The sequence below is a fragment of the Microcebus murinus genome, chromosome 12, assembly GCF_040939455.1.
Source record: "Microcebus murinus isolate Inina chromosome 12, M.murinus_Inina_mat1.0, whole genome shotgun sequence".
Lineage (NCBI taxonomy): Eukaryota > Metazoa > Chordata > Mammalia > Primates > Cheirogaleidae > Microcebus > Microcebus murinus.
The window spans coordinates 32,488,571-32,508,380 of record NC_134115.1 but is presented as its reverse complement, the minus strand read 5'-3'; the positions used below and the strand labels follow the sequence as shown (position 1 = coordinate 32,508,380).

The following is a 19,810-nucleotide window of genomic DNA, read 5'->3' as shown; positions in this document are numbered from 1 at the left end:
TGAAAGTTGCCTATTATCCTTAGGGTTTTTTTGGAGAATTAGAGTAATCTTAATATTTTTTTCATCATCTTCTCCAGAATAGTCAGAAATGTGTATATTTCATACTAATTTTATGTTTAGGAAAGTGAATATTGGCAATTCACCCTCCTCCCTGAAAAGCACTACTCATTTTAGTTGTCTTAATTTTAATAGATATTTTTAATAGATATTTTAATTGCTGTGGGCATTACATATGCTACTATTGTTTCCTAACATTTAAGAATGCCAAATCGGAGTATTGCAATAAACATTTTATGTTGTAGAACTTTAGTTACAGTGAATTTGGATGTTACTCTGTGTAAAAAGTACACCGATGTGAAACTCCTTGTTCTCTATTTTAAAAATAATTTTCAATTGCATATTTTTTCTGTAAATGGCATTTCTGTGATCTTATGTTGAACCAGGTTTCTAATGATCTTGTAAATGAGTTATTCTTGAATATGGTCACATTTTAGATGTGATTTATTTTTACTATACCCATTAAGTAACTATCATAATAATTTTGGTTAATTTGGTTCAAGTGGGAATTGGAACTTGTATCTTTTGTCTTTCTATGCTAAGAAAAAATGACAAATTCTCTTATACTTGAAAATTAGATTATAAGTTTTTATTTTCTATATCAAATTAAAACCTGTTACATTTTTTATTGTAAAAAACAATACAATAAGTGTAGTGGAACCAAACTTTGCAGACTTTGCTTTTTTGGGGAGCAAATTATTTCAGGATGACAGACCTCAATAAAAATTAGATGGATACTATCTATTTTTAAGCTAGCCCAGTTCTGTTTGATAAGTAATTGATTAGGTCAGACTATTAAACCATTTAATCTGGCATGTACATTGTGTGGGATAAAAGGAATCCTACTGTGAATTTGAGTGTATTAAATAATCTTCAGGAAGTTCCACAAAGAACATTTGAATGCCTTAAAACTTGCAATAAGGCATGTTTGTTCCAAACACATTTGCTTTGCTTAGGTTTTGCCCATCAGGTTGAAGAAATGCTAATCTTGTTGCATTCAGCAGCTGGGTTTTTGCAATATTCTTTTCCTTCTCCTAGGGGTTAATTAGCCTTCTTTCAAAATGTGGCCTATTTAGCTGTGGATTTGCATGATTCAGCCAAAGCTGGCTGTACAATGCAGAACCGTTAACAGGCGGGTGTGTCCAACTGCTTAATTAGCCAGAATAAAAAGGTCCTTTGTCAAACAAGCATCTGTTGCTCATGACACACCTGACAGCCACATTAGGCAAGGATGACTAGACTGAAATTGTGCTTGTCTCTCCTATAAGAATATACAGCTCATTTACATATGGGCTACATCATTGACAAACTGCAGGGGTTTATTTAGCTTATCAAAATGGATTAATGTGACTACATTTGTGACTGATAAACAAATATCACTTGAAAGGAGTCTGTGAAGGAAGTAAACTAACCAAATTACTCCCAAATATAAACAAAACACAAGAAACCACTGCTGGGTGAATGGGAACAACTCACATGTACTCATAAACTATTATGCTGGGAGTAAAACAAAACCTAAATGGAGCATGCTAAGACATTGCTCTCATGCTCATGTGATGAATCCTTACTTTGCAGAAAAGTTGGAAAGCTACCAGAATACCATGAATGTGTCAGTAGGTTTAAATTATCTGTTTAGAAAAATTTGGCAGGAGGGTTATACTCCTCAAACATGCTTTAACATTCTAATTGATCTGCCGTTAAATCACGTCTTCAGAATTAATCAGTTAAAATGCCTCTGGAAAAAGGCTTATTATTTGGGTTTTATTATAACCTCAAGAAAGAGAGAGAATACTTCTTAATGTACTTGTGTTTTAGAGATGGGATGTCTGTCCATTGCTATTGGAATGTATATTAAATACTGTGGGATGAGAACCCCAAAGACTGCTATTCAGGCCAATAGTTTCCAGGTTTTCATTTGGAAGCCCTCTGATCATGATATAAAGCAATATATTAATATGTAGTGGTTGACATAATGGGCTTTAGAGTCATAAAGATCAAATTCAGCATCTTCCCCTTACTAGCTGTATTGCTTTTGACAAGTTATTAATATTAATCCATTTGTGCCTCACTTTCCTTTTCTCTTAAGTGGGGATAATAACACTTCCATTGTGGGGTTCTTCTGTGGATTAAACTACTAAATGTATTTAAAGCACTTAGCATAGTACTGGCACCAGGAAAAGACTTACTAATTAAGAGACCCAACTATAATTATGACCTTTTGGACCAAACTCTGGAAAGGATGTAATTGAGATGCTGTCAAGTCATAAGGCTTGGCAAAGAGAGACCCTTTCTCAAAGCTGAAGAAGATATTGAAATCAGCAGAGAATGAAACTGTATCTGTGAAGGAAAAATGGAGACAAAATTGAAGGACTAAATTCTTATCAATAGGCATGACCCTATGATTCGGGAGCCAAGTAGATCTGACCAATGAGCAATAATTGGGAATAAACAGAAGATACTTTGAGACTTGGTTAATACTTGGTCTCATACTTGGTTGTGTGATTTGGGCTTTATGTGCCAGTTTTGATGTGATATGTAGATAGAGCCAGAGGCTGGATAGAAAATTCCCCGTGACTTTCTAGCTATGAGTTTTACAAACTATTGTTTTCTATCTTATTTCCCCTTTCTATTCTACAAAGATTCCTCCTATTTTGTAGTTGACATTTTTTTCTTTTGTTCCCCCTCATTCTAAAATTTCACCAGTTTGCTTTTCTTTACTATCTTCTCTCTGTGCATTGTCTATTGTGAAACTCAAGACTGCCAACATGGTCTGGTAGTTTAGTGATCAGGCTTCAGTGTGATGTCTAAATTTTCCTTTCCTATTTCCTAGCTGTATGTCATTGGGTAAGTGACTTAACATGTCTGGACCTTAATTGACTTATCTGTAAAATGAGGAAAATAGTTCCAATGATCTAATTACACATTTCTATTAGTAAAATGGTCTAAGCTTGGGTATAAATTATTATTAGTCTTCTGTATAAAATAGGTGAATCAGTATAAATGTCATCAATATCCTTTTAAACCCCAAAAGCAATTTTCCGTTTTCAGTCTGTATTTGTGGGAATAGGTTTTTGGTTACCCTCAAAGGATTCATAAAATCAGATACCTATAGATGCCAGGCAAGTGAATAAGTATAGCCACTTAAATAATTTGCCTATAAAACATATGGTCTGAGCAATTTTGTCATCACTCTGAGCCAAATTAAGACCTCTCTGTGGGGTCTAATACAGTCCTTAAGAGAGTAATTTCCAAATCTCTGCCTTTTATCTTCTGATAAGCTCTCTCAGGTGGTTTATTGGGAGTGGTTAAGAATTATTTTAAAGGTAGGTTTAATTTTTAAAGAGAACTTCTTTCTTTTTTTTTTTTTTTTTTTTTTTTTTGAGACAGAGTCTCGCTTTGTTGTCCAGGCTAGAGTGAGTGCCGTGGCATCAGCCTAGCTCACAGCAACTTCAACTCCTGGGCTCGAGTGATCCTTCTGCCTCAGCTTCCCGAGTAGCTGGGACTACAGGCATGCGCCACCATGCCTGGCTAATTTTTTATATATATTTCAGTTGGCCAATTAATTTCTTTCTATTTATAGTAGAGACAGGTCTCTCTCTTGCTCAGGCTGGTTTCGAACTCCTGACCTTGAGCAATCCGCCCGTCTCAGCCTCCCAGAGAGCTAGGATTACAGGCGTGAGCCACCATGCCCGGCTTGATTCATATTGAATCAAATTGAAATGTTTTTTTTTTTTTGTTTGTTTGTTTTTCTATTTATAGTAGAGACGGGGTCTCGCTCTTGCTCAGGCTGGTTTTGAACTCCTGACCTTGAGCAATCCGCCCACCTCGGCCTCCCAAGAGCTAGGATTACAGGCGTGAGCCACAGCGCCCGGCCGAGAACTTCTTTCTTTACATGTTTGCATATGTTTGATCTAAACCAGTTGTCACAATACAGTTCATGTGTCAAAAAGGAATGTGCAGACTGGTCTGCAATACAATATATGGGCACATGAGCAAGCCTTAGTAAAGTTCCCAGCCAGCTCTGGGGGAAACGGAGAGTTTTAGCGTGAGTGACTTCACTGTAAGAAATTCATCGACCTTTGATTCAGCAGCTCAAAGGAGAAACCATAACTGGCAACCCTATCTTCCTCATCTGCACACTAAACTGACAAAGATCACCAGCCATCTTGGAGTTGGCAAGAGAGGCTGAGAAAACCTCAGTGAAGATGGTATCTAACATCTGGTTCATTCTTCATTCTTTGCAGACAAGTGTTGCCACACTTTTACTAATAGCTCCTCTGCTATATGGCACAAATGGCATCAATAGTATATAAGTATATAATCAATCAAAGGACCCTGGCTTTTGCTTTCTTTTGTAGCAGAGTGTTTTTCTCCCCTCTGTAATGAAGAGATTGGATTCTTAATTTGTTGTGTATTCCCTCCTAAATGTTGAGAAACATTAGTGTTCCAGTAATCTTAATTAGGCAAGAGTTTTGTGTAGTGAATTCTGTCAGTCTGAAACATTTTGGGGCCTATCCATGGTCTTAATGCTAGTCCAAAGGGGGGAGGGGTATGTGTTTGTATGGATCAATACTACATTTAAAAAAGTGAGTCATCATTTGTGAAATTTCACATAAAAATCTGGATTTTCAGATTCTTTGGAAAATGGAAAGAACTGCCATCTTCAAATTGACCTTCCCACATATCCCTGTTATCCTGGAGCTGAGTGTTAGGTGACCCATATGAATGGAATATTAGCCACAGTCTCCATCACTTCCCTTTTATTTTGTATATCCCTAGCCACTTTCACTCTGGGTGCCTAAGGTTACTCATCTGTGAATGGAGATTATAATTATCCCAAATGTATTGAGTTGTTACATGGGTTAATTTATTAATGAATTAACATGAAGCATTTAGAAGAGTCCTTAGTATATGCTAAAATAATCAGTGCTAGCTGTTACTGCTATACATTTTGTATTTATTAATGTTCATTGTTTTGACTAACAGAAGAATTATAAAATGCTCAATCACCTAAAGAGATGCCAATGTCAAAGTCTAGAAAGAAAATTAAGCACAGATTCAGAGTGAGAAGTCTGGATCCCAAGTCTACTCCTGTCACCTTGAATGAGTCTCTTAACCATTGGACGCTTTAGTTTCCTCATTTATAAAATAGGAAGAGTAGATTTCATGTCTTCAAAGATCCCTTTTTAAAATTGAATGAGATGATAGAAGGTTTGGGGGACAAATTAGAAAAGGTCATACTGTGACAAAAGATCCTGAGAGGGGTTAATCTTCTCCTTGGAAGAGCAGAATACTCTCAGAATTTTCTTAGGGAAAATTAATATTTGCCATACTCTTCTTCATACACTTAAACCATAATGCAGCATTTTTCTTAGGCTACCAATTAAATACTATTCCTGCCCCACTCCCAGGAAAAAATTAGAAATCTTGTCCCTGCTTAATAGCAAATAAATTCATATTTATTTTATGGAATGTATAAGTAGCAAAAGAGGATGTCAAGGCCAGGAAGCCTGAGAAAGCATACTTGTTATAGTACATGCTGCAAAATGTAATCCTGGTTTGGTAGGTTAGGCATATAAGAACTGAAAAATGTGTCATGTTGAATTGTGAATGGGAGAAAGTGAAACTTCATGCCTTTGTATGCAAGTCTTATCTACATGATTATGGTACACCCCATCTTTCAAAAATAATAAACATTATTGATTTTTGGCTATCTTTGTGTAAGACTAGTACCATATTATACCCAGGCAGAGAAACTCAATCCTTTTGCTAAGTTTAGGATATATCAGTTGGTGTTTGGATATACAGTAATTTTTTTTTTTTTAAGATCACCAATTAGTAAATTTTAGAGTTGGAAAGGACTTACTCTAAAATTGTGCTCCAGTGACATTCTGACAGCCTACATTCTAGACACATAAAAGTGTCTGGAGAGTGTAGTTCATGGCATATTTATATCCAATTATAGTTTCTGTTCTGAGAATTAAGAGTATATTGATGTAATTTTGAACTATAGTTTATAAAGGGATTGTAACAATTGATAACAGATGAGAGCTGAGGAAGGTAGCTTTCAATGAAATTTAACTTTGATAGTCTCAGGATAAGAGGTACTAACGGGGATTTTTAAAAGAATGTTTATTAGTATTTTTCTGTATTTATTTAAAAGTGGTCAAAATGACTCTACATGTGTGGACTATCATGGCAGTATGTTGGGTTAAGAAGTACTATGACAGTTGAAAGTTAGTCACAGTATTGGTTATTAAAGAACAAATGTAATGAAGCTAGTGATGAGAACATTTTAAACTTTATTTCTATTTTAATGTATTTCAGAGACCATCATGCAGACATCAGAGACTGGGTCGGACACAGGTTCGACAGTGACTTTACAAACATCTGTGGCTAGTCAAGCAGCAGTGCCTACACAGGTGGTACAGCAAGTACCAGTACAGCAACAGGTAAGGAGCTGCTGTTGTCAGAGAAGATGCTATAACTTTCATTGTGTTGACTGTCCGACATAGCTGTATCCAAAGATTATTTGGACTTTACTTTCTTGCCTCATTGAGTGCTAAGATAGGCATAGGTCATTTCTTAGGTTGATTCAGCAAATGGTTCTTGAGCATTTCCTGGGTGTGCTAGGTTCTTTCTATGCTAGGCTGTAGGAATACAAAGATACTCAAGCTATAATCCGTATCCTGAAAGAGTCTCTCTTGACTCTTTAAGAGAGTTTTTCTGACTTAAGCACCTTAAGAAGGATTTCTCCTCATCTTCTTTACCCATTATTTATCATAACTTTCTCTTTATTTCATATTGAACTGTCAGCAATAATATTTTTTTATTTAATTGGCTCACAGTAGTACTTAAAGGATAGAATGCTTATACTTTATAGGCAGAGATTTTGCCTTTGTGGTGATTTACAAGTACCTTGGCATTAGGTGGCTCATAAATACTGTTTCATGAAAATAAAATAATCTTAAAGGTCTGGAGATCTGATTCATCCTATTTAAAAAGTTGGGAATGAAATCATCATCAGATGTTTACTACAAGTCTTATTCATACTCAGGGCAGTGGGCTTGTTTTAGAAAGATACTGACAACATAATGCTGTTCAAGCCAGTTAATAGTTCTGCATAAGGATTGTGAATTCATTGGCCTGTCATTTCTCCCAAAAAGTGGTGAACACCTAAGTGAGAAAGATCATATGTCATATAACATTATCTTGGGACTCAAGATTTTCCTGTAATTTCTTAGTATCAAGGAGAATCTTCAGCAATTGTTGCTCCTACAATTATAAATAAGTGGTTAGGTTTTTATAAAATGATAGACAGAAGGACTCAGGTTATTTTCTCTTCAGGATATAGAATTGGGTTGGGTGGGGAGAGTCCTGGAATCACAGTCTTTGACTATTAGGGTAAGTAAAGACCTCTGAAATAATCTTTAAAAAAAAATTTTTTTAAAGAGATGGGGTCTTGCTATATTGTCCAGGCTGGCCCCAAACTCATAGGCTCAAGTAATCTTCCTCAGCCTCCCGAAGAGCTGGGACTACACCTTGCCTGGCTTAACTTTTTTTTTTTAATAATCTTAGCATATTCTTTTCTGCTCTCTAGCATGCATACACACACATCTTTTCCATGCCTCATGTTCCCAGGTTTATTAGGTTGAACTATATGTAGTTTTGACCTACAAAAAAAAAATTATATGTTTTAATTTTTAAATTATGTTTGTCTTTCTTGGCTTTATTTTTTTCTTTTTTACCATTAAAATGAATCTCTCTAAAATAGTGTTTTAAAAGGTTGTGGTATTATTGTTGTCATCACCAATTTGAAGACTCTGAACATTATTCAGAAAAGGATAACTTAAGTCATCCAAAGGGCAAGTAAAGAACAATTGGAACATTTTCATACCTAACTTTAGAAAGATAACTCAACGATATGTCAATTCTAAGGAAATGTTCAACAGTTAAATTCACTCTGGTTCGTTTTGTATCTCATTTATGGAAGAAGAATGGCCTTGAGAGTGCCTATCTCTAACAAAAGTATGGTGGAGATAGTGCCCACTCTCACCAGCCAGTGCCCTCTTGAGACATTAAAAAAACTGTAGCACATATCTGGTCCTCAGTCCTGGACCCTGTCTTTTCTTCTACTCTCCCTTCCTTCTGTTTTTTTTTTTTTAATAGTTTTATTTTTATTGAATTTATATATCATCAGATGTTTACTATAGATCTTAATAATGCATATAATAGTGTAAAGAGTCAAATCATTCAGCAAGCTTTATTATTTAAAACAGAAAAGTCCTTAACCTACCCTTTTCTTGTATAAACCACTCCTTAGAGGCAATTCCATTTACCTTTTTAACCTCTTATTTTAATATTTACCTCCATATATTTTAAAATAGCATACTTATTTTACTGCTTCTTAAATGTTTATTTTTAAGCATTATCTTAGCATGCCCCACTTTTGGTCCCTAACACACACACACACGTACACACATACCCTTTCTATTCCTTATGTTTCCAAAAGATTAGATTGTACCATATGCAGTTTTTATGTACAAAAACAGTATCTTCATATGTGTCAACCTAGAAATTTTGTTTTAATTTTAATAGATCAGTATTCAGTGCTTATACCACAGTGATATAAATGTTATTCAGATCTGGCCGTGTAGTAATTAGTGATTACCTTCCTTTCCTATAAAACTCATTTACTTTTCCTGAATTTAATAATTATATTTCTTCTAGTTTACAGGATTGCCATGGACAAGTCAAAGAGCATTCTAAATTCTGGTCCTTTGTATGTGGCTTATGTGATTGTTTTTCCTCTCTGAAAGTTTATAGTATGTTTCAAATCTCAGTTTCTTGAAATTTCATGATGATATGCCTTGATGTGGGTCTATTTTCATACATGTATTGGAAGCTTAATGGGCCTTTTCAATCTGGACATTCAGGTTATTCAGTTCTGGGAAAATTTCTTCAATTTTTTATTTATGATTACCTCACCTCTGTTCTCTTTTCACTTCTAGACTTTTCTGTTCTACTTTCAATTTCAGTCTTTCAGCCATTCACTTTTACTTTCTGCAATCATATTTTTTTTATTTTCAAGCGCTTTCAAAAAATATCTTATATATCCCTTTTTATAATATTGTGTTTTATTTCATGGTTTTATTTTTTCTTTCTGAAGATATTAATTTTTTTAAGTTTCAATTTTCTTCTCTTTACACAGTCTATTTCTTTCAAGGTACTCTGTTCTATTCTGTTTGTTTGTTATAGTTTCTTTTATGTTAAAAGCTTTTCTCAGATGTCTGATAATCTTTGGGCGTTTATCCATATTTAAAATTTTAGCTATAAGAGGCTGATTTGAATGCATGAATGAGCCTTGTTGACTTCAAAATAAGGTCATCTGACTGAGTCGATTTTTTAATTAGGAACCCGCTGATGTTTAGTATCTTTATTTTTCCTCTTTGGCTGGTCATATTTTTAAAGAAGACTTGTTTAACTTTCTGCCTGGTAGGTGAAATTCTTGCCTGCCTGGGAGCTGAGTGGGGGAAGGGAGTTAGGTATTTATTGCACTAATTTACTTAATCTTTCTCTTTTTTGTATGGTATAACCTGTGCATGGTCTTCCTTAGTGCAGAGATTAAACCAAAGAATAAACCTCCTAACTTTTTACCAAAGTTAGAGAAAGCCAGTCACCTTACTGCATAGGATTGGTGGAGGGAGTCTGATTGCTTCTTAAATAGAATTATTTTTATATTAAATACATATATTAGAAACAAAAAAATGAGATTGCTGCCAGAAGTGGAAAGTCAGTATCATCAGCCATAAATTGAAGATTTTATATATACATACACAGACACACACACACTTCATTTTTGTCCTCATAAAAAATAATTTCATATACACCTGGACTACACTTTGGAAAACATTGTACTATGCCATATGGCTCACCCCCAACAGGCGTATTTTTCATTTCAAATTAGCTCTTTCTTCTGGGACATTCAAGGCAGGTGATACGTTACATTCCCTTACACCAAGCAAGGAAGGTGAGAACTCTCAATTTCTTTTTGTCAACAAAGTGTTTTATTTCACATAGTTTGTTAGTGTGATATTTGCCTGGAGACACTTGTGATGTTGTCCTTTCAGGTTTATTTGGAAGGATTTTTTTTTCTTTGTCAATTTTTTTTATTTTTCACCAGAGCGGTATCATATTTGAAGCTCCCCAGTGCATTCTAACAGTGTTCATGTGGTTGTAAATTGTCTATAACTGATAACATTGAATGTATAGTAATTTCTTACTGCTCTGACATGCCTATAATGTTTGAATTGTTAATGTGCTGATGATATCTTGTAAACTGTAGTAAAATGCCTTTAAAGGCTTTCTAGCATTTATTAGTAACCCCTGATGGATATTGATATCGTGGTATTGATGTCAAAGGTAGTTATTTCTATTGATTCAACTTTTCGTTGTAACCTTGCTTTGTTCATTTTGACATAAAGAGAAAGCCTATAGCTAATTTTGTATGTTGAGACATATAATATTATATGTATTAAAATGTTGAGAAACCAGAAAATTTCAGTATCCTAATATTATACACTTCTGTTTCTTCAAAGCCATAGGATTATAATTTCTCTGTGTAAAAAAGTATCAAATGTTGATCCTAAAATTATTACTACGGTATTTTGTTTATTCTGTATGTCCTCAAATACCAATTTGTCACCTTTCCTTAGACAATATAGTTCAGGAATGGAGAATTCAGAACAAAAAATAGTAAGGTCTTACTGTTAATATATACAGGCTGAGTATTCCTTATCTAAAGTGCTTGGGATCAGAAGTGTTTCATATTTTGGATTTTTTTTTTGGCTTTTGGAATATTTGCAAATATATAATGAAAGATTTTGGAATTTTACATATACATAATGAGAGATACATAATGGGACCCAGGCTAAGCCCAAAATTCATTCATATATACCTTGTATACATAGCCTCAAGATAATCTTATACAATATTTTTAATAATTTTGTACAGCCCATCACATGAGGTCAGATGTGAAATTTTCCACTTGTGGTGTCATGCCAGTGATCAAAAAGTTTAGGATTGAAGCATTTTGGAATCTGTATTTTCAGATTAGGGATGCTCAGCCTGTAAAACTATATCAAATTTCCTATCTAAATAAGTTTTTATTATTTCACAAAATGTCATAGAGTCTTAGCTTCCAAATATAAACATATTTGCCCAGTTCAATAAAATCTATAAAAATAGCCAAGTCCAATATTTTGATTAGAAACTAAAATTTTAATATTATCTATCCTATGATCTTTATACACAGACTTTTTGGTCTGATGAGCCTCTACAGAATGTGACTAGAATTGGACTGATCCCTTTCCTTATTTTCTTCCTTGAATGATTTGTTAAAGAATTTCTTGTAGATTATTCTTCAAGTTTTTCCACTTCATGCCTAAACCTAGGAGACCTTCTAACCTTGCTTACTCTACAATTGAATTAAAAATCCAGGAGAAGGAAAAAGGAAAATATCTTGTTACTATTCCATAGCCAGCCAGATTATGTTCTTTTCGAGGTAGAACCAAGACAGAAGTCAGAACTTTTGTTCCTTGTTTTAATCTTGGGCTCCAGATATTCCATGCATACTGCTGACATCGAGGAATTACTATCTTGACCAGGACTGCAAGATACTTTCTCCTTTTAAAGTTTCCCAGTTTTAACTATATTTGCAACTATAGTCCTTCTTCTTTCTACTATCCCTGTCAGTCTTATCTTTTTCTTGGAGAAGGACATGTATCTTTTTCTCTAAATGAGCAAATGCATTGTCTCTATATTGCTTCTTCTAAATATAACATCCAGGTACAGTGGAACTCTGTGGTTGAGAAACTTCTATGGAGTTCAAAAATATATATATATATATAATTTTCCAAGGCAGCTTTCAACTTTCTGTTATTATCAGATATTGCAGTCTTTACCTTTTCCTGCCCTGGGACTCAGAGAGTATGTTTCTGGTAGGTTTTTGGTATGTAGCTGGGACATTTGAAACCTCTTTTTATGTGGTAAAAGCTCACTTCAAGATTATATTCAAGAAAGAAACTTACACCTAGGTAGGCAGAGACACTTTGTTCATAATTTGAGTTGTCAAAATAAATAGAAGAGCTACATGGCTATATTGTTTCTTTTTGGTTGGTATCAGTCTATCACATATTTAGCATTTCCACATAAATTATGGTATATCCTGCAAAGTGAGCATATTATCCCTACAGTCAAAAAGATAAATGACATTTTCTTGGGGAACAAATCCAACAAGAGTTGTCAATTAAGTTGTAGGAGAAGAACAATCTTCACAAAGGGTAGATTTTAAATGAATCCTCTCTAATAGATCTATTTATTATGGTTATCTGTAAAATGATGGCTTAACCTTTAGGAAATAGATTTTAGGAATTTAAGTTTAAAATGAATACTACTCCAATCCTCATTCTTTAGACCACAGTTTCAATACAGGGTCATTTTTGTCCTCACTTCTGTTTGCCATGTTTTAAGTATAGTATATGATCAAAGCCAGAAAGAAACTCTGATAATTAGTAGTATACTCATGAGAAAGTTATTTTGGTGAAAGCAATCAATAGTGATTAAAAAGAAAAAGATTGCCTATAGTGTGTTAAATGCATAAAAAATATTCTCTTGGATCAAATTTTGATCATTGGTATCTGAAATCAGTCTGTTTGCCAGTTTGGGGAGCTATGCCTGAGATAAAGCACTCCATCATTCTTGTCTTTATCTTTCCTTTCTGTTCAAGGTCAAGAGGTTTGCTTTCTGGGAATCCTAGCTTTGATGGACATGAATAGAATTCTTTTCATTTGAGACCATTATCTCATGTAATCAACTGAAACAAAGACATTTTTTCTCTGATTTACTCTTATTTGGGACTTGATTCTCATTGGCTAGGTTCCCTGAGGGACAATGTTCTCATAATTAAGACTGTGGCAGACATCCTGAAAGACAGGGTTACATTTTAAAATGAATTACATTTGAATGTCTTTTGGAAAAAAAAGACAACGATTTTAGCTTTTGAGGAGCATATTTATTTTTAGAATCAGAGCTGCTAAATTTTGGTATTCAATATAAAAACAAGGTGTTTTAAAGGACCATGCTGAATTACGGTTGAAATAAATCTTGCTGTGCTAATCCAACATTAAGGCCCTTTATTTGACCATTTCTATGGAAAATATGTACAAATGAGAGCTTTACTGTTAAAATAGTTGAGTAGTAGTATTCTTTGATTCTCTGTTAAGCAATTTTTAAAATATTTTCTCATCTGGAGCCAGATCGCTGTCATCAGTTCTGGATACCATATGTTAAGAGGAATGTGCTAGGCACTATGTTAAATGCTGGGGTTTCAAAGGTAATTTGTTATGGTATATGGAAGCCAGCTTTCTGAAGGAAATAGATGTTGTTATGGAATTGGATATGCAGAGTACCTCAAGAACAAAGATGGAGATTATCCTTTGGAGTGCAGATCAGCAATGTCTTCACCAAAGATGTGACTTTTGAGCTACACTAAAGGAAAAGTGAGAGTTTTCAAGAACAGCAAACTGGAAGCAGGTATCTCTGGGAAGGAAGAGACCTAGGAAGTGAGGGATATTGAACAGTGTTGCACAAAAACCTCTTGCAGGAGTTTGAGTCAGATGACCCATTTATGGTACTTTCACACCTGTCCCTTCCCAAGGGTTTCATTCTCTCTCTGTTCAATGGACTTATATCTTTAGGTATTTCCTTACTGACAATTTTTCTGATAAAGACTTCTGCACTTGTCTAATACAATTCCCTTTTGTCTATTCAGTTCTTAATCCTATGGAATTTGGATGCTACCCATACAACTATTGATACTTTGGATGAACCAAATCCAACATTATTCTTTAGGATCTTTCAGAATTTTTCTTTGACACTGATACTGTTGATTATCATATCCCTCTTTTCTTTTATGGCTTCTGAGCCTCCTCCACTTTTATTTCTTTGAGAGCTACTTCATCAAGGGAAGCAGATTTTGTGGAAGTCAAGAGTGGGCATTATAGTTGGAAGACATGAGTTCAACTCCTGACTCTAGCTCGTTCTACTTATATGACTCTGGGCCTGTTATTAACTTTTGTGAGACTCAGTTTTCCTTATCTATAAAATAGTGATAATATCAGGCTCATACGTAGCTAAAAATATTGAGTAATATATTTATTAAATAATTTAGGATAGTACCTGGTTATAATAAGCCTTTAATAACTTCAGTATTTTTAAAAAATTTTTTCAGTGTTATTATTAATAATAGCAATAGTAGTTGTAGTCTCTGTTCTTCTAATGGAAAAATTTAAGGTTTTTTTTTTTTGAGACAGAGTCTCGGTTTGTTGTCCAGGCTAGAGTGAGTGCCGTGGCGTCAGCCTAGCTCACAGCAACCTCAAACTCCTGGGCTCGAGCGATCCTTCTGCCTCAGCCTCCCAGTAGCTGGGACTACAGGCATGCGCCACCATGCCCGGCTAATTTTTTATATATATATCAGTTGGCCAATTAATTCCTTTCTATTTATAGTAGAGACGGGGTCTCGCTCTTGCTCAGGCTGGTTTTGAACTCCTGACCTTGAGCAATCCGCCCGCCTCGGCCTCCCAAGAGCTAGGATTACAGGCGTGAGCCACCGCGCCCGGCCTTAAGGTTTTTTTTTATCCCCTTTTCTGTAACATTTGGCGTTTGGCCATCTTTGTTATCACTTTCAAGTAACTTATCCTCTTTAGCTATGTTAGTCTTAAAACCATGCTGCTTTCATTTTCTTTACTAAGCAAGAATATGTGTTCCTCCTTCCTTGTACTGAACTGTATTATGAGTCACAGAGGCTTAGGCTGCAGATCAGAACCAGCATCAACTCTATCTGACCTGCAGGGGCGGTATTTGTGTCTTCTACTCTGTGTGGGCATAAGATGTAGTTACCACAGTGCTTAGAAAATTCTAGTACTAGAAGCTTTCTCAATAAAGATCAGGAATACCTCCAATATTGTATACAGCTCATGAGATATCATAATTTTGGGTCAAGTGTAGTAAATTTAGGTGAAAATAATATATTTTAGGTAGCTTGATATAAATTTGAGCTTCTAATTAGAAGAGGCTTAAACTATTTCTTTAGTGGTACTTTTCCAAAGGACATCCCAGAGTTGAATTGCAGGTAATTTTCTTCTCCCACAAATTACTTACTGTGTAAGATTTTGTATCTACTTATTTTAGTTGACTCCATAGCTTTCTTCTTATAGATGTATACTGTGTTTCCTATTAATATCTAATTTGCCTATCAAACTATCAGTTTCAACATTAGTACTTTCTTTTTTGGCTTGGAAAGTTCAGTCTGTTCTATCAAGTTTTTTTACATGAGTAGAAAACAGAAATCTTTAGGATAACTGGCAATTCTGTTTTACATTCAATTTTAACAATTTGAAACATAATTTAAACAGAGCACCTACCCTCTTGTCAAAGCAAAGCAGAGGAATTCTTTATTTGTGCTAAAAATACACCCTCAGCCTAATAGATCTCAATATAAAGCTGAACCTGTTTGCCATCAGTGTTTGAAAGAAAGAGAAACTTTAAGGTTTAAATCAAAATTGTTATGTATAGTATGAGCTGGTCAAGGACGGTTTCCCAAAGAGAGTGACTTTTAAGCTAAGATTTGAGGAATAGAGATAACAGTGGGGGAATAAATGGAAGCGTTTTTTGAGGAAAGTAAGTATATGAAGACCTGGCACAAGAGAGGACTGGGTGGGTTTGTGGAGTTAAAACAGAGTCCATATGGCCGGAGGAGAGCGTGGGAAGAGTGAGTGGTGAGAGGTGAAGTGGGGTGTTAGGTGACACCTGGACAAAAATCTTCGTATCTTGAGCTTCTGATCATATTTCGGTCTGCATTATAAGCTATTTAAGTTTTCAATAATAGCTGTCATTTTGGAGTTGTCCACCATTCTAATTCTGTCAGAAGTCCAGTTGAAACAACAGATTATAATAACAGAAGATACCATTTACTATAAGCATCTGTTATGTGCCATTCTTTGTGCTTAATGCCTGACTTATTATTTCTAAAGCTTAAAACACCCCTGCAAGGAGATATTAGCCTCCTTTTATGGGTGAGGAAACTGGGGCTAAAAGAATTTAAATAACTTGCTTTGGATAATAGTCATTTGGCCTTGACAGCCTGTGCTTACAGTTGAGAAGTATACTCTAAGGCAGTAATTACAAAATGAATGTGTGTGAGGTTGATGTTACATTTCTTTTGGGAGTGGGGCATATTTGTATTATCTGTTTAGCAAATGATTCTTTTTTTCAAAGGCACTTTCATGCAACCAGTAAATACTTGGCAAATAGTAAGCGCTTAGTATGTACTGAAGGAATATACTAAATATAGTAATACAAAAACTGAGATATTCTGACTGAATCATTGTGTGTGTGGAGGGGAAAGGACTTGGGCCTTGCCCACTTAACTTCCTCTTGTCCCTGTTAGCAGTTCCTGACATGCCTTTGTGGAACCTATGGGGATTTATGGAACACAGTTTCAGAATCAACTCTCTTGTGAATTCTTTTGTAGCCAGAGGAATTATTCATCAAAAATCTTTAAGCTCTATACCTGTATTAAACATATCATAAGGCTAATTTCATGGAATACTTACACATTTTTTTCTATCCACAGAAAAATAATTGTGTTGCCATTCTTTTTATCCAGGGCTGATTTTAGAAATACATATACATGTTATACGTTTCTAATTTCTTTAAAAATTTGTGTTGTAATGGTTATAGCTCTTAATAGAATTTGTTTAGTAGGCTTTTTAGTTGCTGGAAAACACCCCACACAAACAAACAAGCACAAAACAAAGACATAACTTGTGTTGACATCAGTCAAAGCCATTTCTAAAAGGCTCTGATGGCTAATTTTTCTTACAGCCATTATGAATGGATAGACTTCTTATTTAGAGAAAATCAGAGCTACCGTCTTTGTCCTGGCTGTCTAGTAGCCCAGTACTAAATCTTAAATATGATGTTTAACTGGAATACCTTCTTTATCCATGTTTTTTTTAGCCAAGAGTCATACTAAAGTCATCTGACTTCAGAAACCAGAGCTCTTGAGCTCTATTCCCAGAGATAAAGCAGTCTGATAATTTATAACAGGATAAACTGTTAAGTGGTGTAAGCCCCCTGACATAGCAGTATTAAATATGGCATTCCCATGGCAAAGAATATAATATACTTTATGTCAAAAAGGATTAATTTTAGGTCTATCAATCAAAATGCATTATTGAAAAATCCCACAAGTAAAACTAATGAAGGAAACAAGAGTGTCTGGGGTATAAAGGGCTATTTGAGCAAAATAACTAGCAAATTAAAAAATAGACCTTGAACTTCCTATGCCCTATGTAAATTTATACCTTAGGTATAAACATCAATAAATGTAGAACCTTAAAAAACAAAAGAGGGAAAAATGATAAAATCAATGTAGTAAATTGTTAGCATGCAGTAATCTGAGAAAAGGATACCTGGGAATATTTTGTATAATTCTTGCCACTTTTCTAGACTCTAAACTTATAAAAAAGAAAAACACTTAAAAATAAGTAACTTTACCAATGTGAAGCAAGCTAATTAAGTGATAATTTGAACTATTATCATTGTATTTAATAGACACAGGTATTTACTTAGTATTTTATGTTAAATAAATAAAACCTGAAAGTTTGCCTTATCTATGTTCTAATATACCTTATAGATACTCTAAGCAACAAGAATTTCCTAAAAATTGTTCCCCAATTTCGACTACTATTTTTTTTTTGTCATGTTGGTGAATCAATGTTAACTAAAGGAAAGAAAAAAGTCTAGAGGAAAATCAATTTTGAGCTGTTTTGCCCAGCTCGCTCTACATTTGACATCAACTCTTCTATGTTGGTAATTACTATCAAGAAAATAAATAAGTATGCCTGAATAACCTGTAAAATAGATATCAATGAAGAATTGGTGGTACTTTGAAGGACTATTTTAAAAACACAAGTGTATATAGAATTGGTGTTACAGTTGGACTAAATTAAAAACCTCATTGCTAGAAAATGCAAACTAAATTGTTCTAAGGGGCAAAAAAATTGTTCTAGTGGCAATATATCCCAGGAGTCTAAAGGCCCAGATAACAATTTCTACCCAACCTCTGAGGAAAACCAGGTTCATCAAATCAGTTGATCAGTAGTCTTTAAAAAAGTGAAACTCCCCCAAATCATATTATAATTGACATATTAATTACTGGATGGGAGAGTAGGTGGAATACAGATTTTTAAATTAAATACACAGGTATAATTTTTCATCTTTTTATAATCTTAATTTTTAAATGTTTCCTTGTAAGATTATTTTTTATTTCTTTGAAGTATAATTTAAACAGGCGATTAAAAGAGTAAACCTTAACACTGAAAATAATAATATATGTAGCTTTTTATTTCAAGTTTATAAGTAAGCTAAGCTATTTCTTATAAATACACATAGCTAGCCAAAGGCATGATTTTTCATAATGTTTTTTCTCTACCTTCATTATTTGGTATGTCTGGGTTATTAAGTATTGACAGCTTTGGATCCTATTCAATCAGTCTGTTTATATTTGTAGTAATTTCAGCTTTTTAAAAATAAGATTAGAATCAAAAATAGGATTCAAGAAGAGAAATGAAAAAAATTATATATAAGAAAACATAGTAAGTACTTCAAATGTAAGATGGGAAGTTAATTCTTAAATAAAAGTGCTCATTAATACAATTAGGTGTAGAGAGGCATTGTACCATTTGTGAATCTCAAGTTAACTTTATATCTCATCACCAGCAGAATTAAATGATAATGCAGACTAATGTGAATTTCATTGTTTTTGTATACAAATCTATAAAATGTTTAGATTGAAATGATAGAGCAAAATTATTTCTGAAGTTTGAGGAAAGTGATACTAAGTAAATTAATTTTACTTTGAGCAAACCCAAGCATGAATTCCCAGTAATAGTATTTTTTCTGATTTTTTTCTTATGGGACTGATAAGATCATTGATTACTGTCCTGTTTATGACCCTTAATAATATAAATATTCTACAAAAAACTTTTTTTACCAATAATTTTGGGAATTGTTTTTTTGTCTTTTTGTTCTGTGCTTATTTTTAATGCTTTCCCAAATTTGAGGTTCATTAAAGTGTTTGTTTTCTCTGGATTCATTGATCTGATAGACAGTTATAATATTTAAAACTCATGATTACTCTTTTCCCCAGCAATTTCACCAAAATTTAGTGTTTCTTCAGCTACTTATTTTAATTAGATATTTAAAAATATCAAAGCAGAAGTGCATCAAAGAAGTTGAGGAACTTTATCAAGGGAAAAAATATAATCTAGAGAATCATATTTTCATAATAAACAAAACCCATACTCTTTATGTTCAGTATAAAAACAGCATTATTGACAATCCTAATTAGATAGTTCTTAAGTAATTGTTTTATATCTCAATAGACACTTTGTTTCACATGTGAAAAATGTTTTTAATGTTTGAACTTAAATTATATTTCTACCTTTGTTTTGATTGATAATACTTTTACTGTTAAAAGAATGTGATTTTTGTTCTGTTTCCTATGAAGCAGTAATAATATTGCCCTAAAATATTAGATATACAAGCTAAAGGGACAGTGACTTGAATTTGATCTAAGTAGATACGGTAAGTTGGAATGTCAGGTCTGCTACTTATAAGCTATATTTCA

At 33.9% G+C, this 19,810-nt stretch overlaps 1 protein-coding gene and 1 non-coding gene across 6 annotated transcripts in view; both read left to right on the top strand.

Annotated features, from left to right (window-relative positions):
* Positions 1–19,810, top strand: part of RFX3 (regulatory factor X3) — a 290,574-nt gene that overhangs the window by 119,353 nt on the left and 151,411 nt on the right. For all 5 annotated transcript variants that reach the window (XM_012737587.3, XM_012737571.3, XM_076008666.1 and 2 more), the window contains one exon: positions 6,385–6,509. In XM_012737587.3, the coding sequence (XP_012593041.1) occupies positions 6,393–6,509 (117 nt within the window). In that variant the 5' untranslated portion in view covers positions 6,385–6,392. The remainder of the gene's footprint in view (positions 1–6,384; positions 6,510–19,810) is intronic.
* Positions 16,846–16,908, top strand: LOC142874708 (U7 small nuclear RNA). Its single transcript, XR_012922349.1, has one exon. It is a non-coding gene; the product is annotated as a U7 small nuclear RNA (small nuclear RNA).